Source organism: Gekko japonicus, unplaced genomic scaffold (assembly GCF_001447785.1).
Source record: "Gekko japonicus isolate JY-2015 unplaced genomic scaffold, Gekko_japonicus_V1.1 scaffold91, whole genome shotgun sequence".
In the NCBI taxonomy this organism is placed as follows: Eukaryota; Metazoa; Chordata; class Lepidosauria; order Squamata; family Gekkonidae; genus Gekko; species Gekko japonicus.
In genome coordinates this window covers 872,893-878,640 of record NW_015172555.1, presented here as the reverse complement: position 1 = coordinate 878,640, position 5,748 = coordinate 872,893, and the positions used below count along the sequence as shown (strand labels likewise).

Below are 5,748 nucleotides of genomic sequence, written 5' to 3'. Positions count from 1 at the left end.
GATCTCATTGGGATATAATGCCATTTAGTTCACCTCCACCCCCAAACCAGCCATTTTCTCCAGGGAAATTGATCTCTGTCGTCTGGAGGTCAGTTGTAATTCCAGGAGAACTCCCGGGCTCGTGGAGTGTGGGGGGTGAAGGGAACTCAGCAGGGTATAATGCCAAATGAAAAATATACAAATTAAACAAAAAGCTGTTTTAATTTTTTTTTTTTTAATGGTGTCAAGGTTTTGGTTCAATATCTCACTTGATCGCCACGCTTATCGTTATGCTTTTCTGTTAGTTTATCAAGGAATTTTACAATGAGACGTGGGAGCGGAGGTATAACCAGTCCATCACCAACGAATCAGTGACCCTGCTGTGGACGATCTCCGTGTCTATTTTTGCCATTGGTGGGCTAGTTGGGGCTTTGATTGTTACTCCAGCTGTCAAATATTTTGGCCGGTAAGCAAACTACAGATATTTCTGTGTTGCATAGGCTTGTGTACTTGATTGATTCTGAGGGATTCTGTATATGTATGTGTTTTGTAGTCAAGTTGCAGCTGACCTATGGTGACCCCGTAGGGTGCTCAAAGCAAGAGACATCCAGAGGTGGTTTGCCCTCGCCTGCCTCTGCATAGCGACCCTGGACTTCCTTGGAGGTCTCCCACCCAAAGACTAGCCAGGGCTGACAGGATCAGGCTATCCTAGGCTATCCAGGTCAGGGCAAGGGATTGTATTACTGCCTTCTGTGCCAAATAACGGGCCTCCTTTCGTAGCCTAGGGATTAACCCCCCCCCATGCATTTAGTTCCACATGCCCAAGGATGCTTTGAGTGTGGTGTGTGTTCCTCATTCTACATGTTTTTTAACAAAGGAGAGTGTCAGATATCTTTATGCAGGGGTCATTTCCTGCCGGAGTGCCCTGGAGCGGCGCTGCAGCAGAAAGGAGCCCAAGCCCCGCCCACGGAGACACTCAGGGAGGGGGGGATTTAAATTCGCCAGAAGATCGGGCAGGGAACCCAGGCATTACTGCCTCCCTGCCCTCCCCGTCTCCAGCCAGCCTGCCGTGGTGGATTGGCTGGAGACGGGGAGGGCACGGAGGCAGACATGCCTGCCTTTACCCCTGAGCCTCTCCGCTTTTGCTGAGAGACTGGGGGGGGATGCATAACTCATTTTAAACATGCCTGCCCTTTGTCAGGGGGCGTGGCATATGCAAATGAGTTATGCAAATGAGCTCCTGCATATCTTTTTCTAGGAAATGACCCCTGTCTTTATGTGACATTGCACGGGGGAATCAGCCGTTCAAAAGAGCAGAAATCAGAATTTCCTTTGGAAATGTTTAAAGTAATCTTTCATATTCCAATCAGTGTGTGTGTGAGAGAGATAAAAACAAAAAACAAAAGATGCCACAAGTTCAAGTGAGGATTGTTACAGTTGTTCCGGTGTCCCCCAAATGCTCAGGAATTTCCCCTGCTAAGCTTTTACCTGGTTCCCGTGCTGGGTATTTCAGCTCCTTCAGTGTGGAGGAGTTCTAGAATCTACCTTTCCCCGGATGTAACTCTCGTTGACTTTATGGTTCAGAGCCGTATGTCTGTTGGCAGAGCTACATGCAGACATCTAGAGAGTCCTCCTGCCGCAACTGCGCTGTCTCAACACAGCTCATATCATATTCAGGCCTCATTATGCTGAGCGCGTCAGCAGCTGGTGGAGCCTTTATATAATGCACTAAAAAAAAGAAGAAGGAAAAAAGTGGGTTTCACAATACCACGTAAAGAGCAAGAGTCCAGGAGCACCTGAAAGACTAACACAATTTGCGGCAGGGGAGGAGCTTTCATGAGTCACGGCTCACATCTTCAGATGCAGCTGGGATGTGAGTCCCATCTGTCCTTATATCTTGGAGAGTGGAGTGATTTTGGATGCTGAATGCCAATAGCAGGCGAATGACAATACAATAAAAAAGCAAGTCAAAACCATTAAAAGCGAGTCACAAAACCAAGCGGAAGCCATTAAGTACCAGCCGTTGAAAAGAAGCCTGGGCGTAACAACAGCCGTGAGCGGCCCAGAAGCCTCAGCCTAAAAAGATAGAATCCCCTTAGTTGAAATCCTCGGTTAAAAGAAAGACATGTTTTGGCCTGGTGCCTAAAGGAAAGCAAGGTAGGTGCCAGGCGAGCGTCAAGGAGGAGGGTGTTCCATAGGCCAGTGGCCACCACTGGAAAAACCCAGTCTGGTTCCCCCCCCCCATCTCCTCCTCACATGGCAGCACAGCGAATGGGGCTTGGGAAGGAGGCCTTCAACGGCAGACTGGACAGTACAGGGGGGAGGTGGTCCTTGTATGGTAAATGTGTCTGTGCACTTACGTATTTTATGTCCTTCCAGAAAACGTACGCTTCTGCTAAATAACGTGTTTGCCATTGTGGCTGCATTGTTAATGGCATTTTCTCGACTGGCCAGATCCCCTGAAATGATTATCCTGGGACGATTCGTCATGGGCATTGATGGAGGTATGATTTAACTTGTGCTGTGTCTGCTTGACAAAGCGGTTTGTGCCAGACAAGCGGTGTTTCTCCAAAGTCCTGATATTTCAGTGGAACTGGGAGCAAATGAAGGACAGGAAGGGCCTAAATGCTTAGAAATGGAATCTGTTAGTGCCAGTAAAAGCCAGAATTCTGAAAGAATTTTCTGAGTACGGGGGTCAGTCTCCCTCCCTCCCTCCCTCCCTCTCTCTCTCTTTCTCTCTCTCTCTCATATTGGTGGTAGAAAGTGCCGTCAAGTCACAGCTGACTTATGGCGACCCTGTAGGGTTTTTTTAGGCAAGAGACGAACAGAGGCAGTTTGCCATTACCTGGCTCTGCAAAGCAACTCTGGACTTCCTGAGAGGCAGTTTGGTGTAGCGGTTAAGTGCACGGACTCTAATGTGGGAGAACCGGGTTTGATCCCCCACTCCTCCACTTGCAGCTGCTGGATGACCTTGGGTAAGCCGTAGTTCTGACAAGAGCTGTCCTTGAAAAAGAGCAGTTTGTGTCAGAGCTCTCTCAGCCCCACCCACCTCACAGGGTGTCTGTTGTGGGGAGGGGAAGGGAAAGGAGCTTGTAAGCCGCTCTGAGACTCCGAGTGAAGGGCGGGGTATCAATCCAATCTCCTCCTCCTCCTTCCTTGGAGGTCTCCCATCCAGAACTCCTCAGGGCTGCTGACTGTGCTTAGACTCCAGCCTGGGCCATTCAGCTCGGGGCTCTCTCTCCTTACAAAGCTGGTATCTCTTTTAAAACACAAAAAAGGGACACAACTGTTGCATTTCTCATTTGCATTTGGGATGCGTCCCAGCCGTGAGTATAGAAATCACATAAGGGAGTTGTAATCAGCACCTGGCACCAAAACTGAACAGAACTTTATTAGGGACATAAGCGAGGCCCTGGTCTGCCCCCTGCTGGGCCATCAGCAGCCACAGAGAGCAACCGGCAGCACGAGGAATAAGTGGAACTAAAGCAAAGGCTTTTACTTGAAGGGGTCGTGTTAAAATAACTGTACCATACGATAAGGGAATGTCAGCAAATTCACAGCTGCCTATGATATAACAAAAGTGATTTCTGGGGATCAAATACATACAAGTTAGGGTTACCATATTTTGAAAAGCAAAAAGAGGACATATTTCCCGACTGACTACTTCAGATAAGTGATCACTAGGACAAATCTCATTTTAAATACCCCTCCTATTGAAGCTGTGATAATTGCTACTAACTAGGAATATTCGTAGCCTTCCAACCCCAAAAGAGGACATCAGATTTTTTTTTAAAGAGCCCAAAAGAGGATGGACACCCCCCGAAAAAGGGCAACATGTCTTCTAACAAGAGGGCAGATTAGTAACCTTAATTCAATACACCAGTGAAAAGTAAATTTGTGGTCCCGATCGAAAAGACTTTGCAAGAAACTTCTGGGGCCATCCCTGGGCTGGCCTTTTGAAATGCCGGGACTTCGGTGGCCAGCCGTTTGCTGGAGGAGCCGGAGCGGAACAGCCGGAATTTGGCTTCCAGCCTCTTCTGGACAGGCGGGATTCTAGATGTTAAACAAAGGGGGTTGGCACAGCCCTAAGTTTGGTTCACTTGGCACTTGTAGGGCCAGAGCGCCAACTATATACAGTCTCTGTGGACCACCCACGGGTTCCATTGGTGGGTCTAAACTTCCCACCAAGGTTCCTATTGGTGACGGCTAGAGGTTTCAGGATCCTTGTCCCTATTGTTCCTAGGGACCCAAACTCCAGTAGAATACGCTGCCACCTAGTGGCGGTCAGTGGACATAACACCACTTGACTTAAAATGTATTCTGAACTCTCTTTTAAAACTTATATGCACATGACTGTGCACCAAGGGAGACTTATATGCACATGACTGTGCACCAAGGGAGACGGAGGGTAAGGTTGTTGGAGACTCCTGGAGATTTAGGGGTGGAGCCTGGGGGGAGAGCAGGCACCGCAGTGCCCCAGAGAGCCCACCTTTCAAAGCATCCATTTTCCCGCAGGGGAACTGATCTCTGTAGTCTAGCAATGAGCTGTGATTATGGGGGATCCCCCCAGGTCCCACCTGGAGGCTTGGCATCCCTACTATGTGCTCCCCCCAAACTTCGAGGTTCAAACCACGTTCTTTAGCAATCGCAACATCTTCGTTGCATAACAAAGTTTGAGTCCAGCAGCACCTTTAAGGACTTGGATTTTGTTCTGCATCTTCAGACCGAGACAGCTGCCACCCTCAGCCTCTCTCCCTTCCCCATCTCACGAAATCTCTCTCCCACACGTTATTGGTTTAGTTTTGTGTCTGGGAGAACCAGGGGTCATTTAGTAGAAAAAGAGGTGCAGGAGCTCATTAGCATAACTCATTAGCATAAGTTATTTGCATATGCCACACCCCCTGACATCACCGGAAGTGTGTCAGAAGGCAACACTCACCACCCAGGCTCCACTGGACTGTTTTGGATTGCTAGCTATTGTGGGGGGATGTGTAGATCTGTCCTCACAGAGGAGGGAGAGCTTGTACCTGAATAAAACTTGGTCTTAAAGGTGCCACTGGATTGTTTTGGATTGCTAGCTATTGTGTGGGGGGGGGGAGAAACACACAGATCTGCCCTCACAGAGGAGGGAGAGCTTGTACCTGAAGCCGGGCCGGGGGGGGGCTCTGCAACTTACCTGGCTGCTTCTTGCTCCTCGCGGCGCAACTGAGAGCTGCTGGGAGCAGGGGGCGGGGCTTGTTGCATGTCCCCGCCCCTGGACTCCTTACTGCCGGAGCTCCGCCCCTGTGCGCTCCCACAGGAAATAACCCCTGGGGAGAACCATCCGATGGACAGAGTTTTCATTTGGGCCCTCGTCGAAATATTCTTGCTTGATCTCTGTGCTTCTTGTCGATGGTGAGACTTTAAGGTGGCTTTTGCTGCAAGGTTGCCTTTCTCTTCTCTCTGCCTCCCTTTGCAGGTATCTCTCTGAGCGCTCTCCCCATGTATTTGAGCGAAATCTCACCCAAGCAGATCCGTGGATCCTTAGGGCAAATTACCGCTATTCTCATCTGTGTCGGTGTCTTTTCGGGACAAGTTTTGGGGCTTCCTGAAATATTTGGGAAGGTTGGTAAGATTCTGAATTGTGCTTTTACGGTTACACCCAGGCGGGAGGGTGCGGCACACAAAGCCCGGGCTGGAATTGCGAACATGCTTCTTCCCGAATTGTTCAGCGTGGGGCCCAGCCCACAGAGAAGGAAGGCGCAGGACTAATGTCTGTAGTTAAAAAGG

General features: G+C 49.4%; 1 protein-coding gene across 1 annotated transcript in view; it reads left to right on the top strand.

Annotated features, from left to right (window-relative positions):
- SLC2A9 (solute carrier family 2 (facilitated glucose transporter), member 9) overlaps positions 1 to 5,748 on the top strand; it is a 176,432-nt gene that overhangs the window by 109,571 nt on the left and 61,113 nt on the right. The window contains exons 4-6 of the mRNA XM_015421182.1: positions 285 to 445; positions 2,359 to 2,483; positions 5,438 to 5,583. Coding sequence (XP_015276668.1) covers positions 285 to 445; positions 2,359 to 2,483; positions 5,438 to 5,583 — 432 coding nt within the window. The remainder of the gene's footprint in view (positions 1 to 284; positions 446 to 2,358; positions 2,484 to 5,437; positions 5,584 to 5,748) is intronic.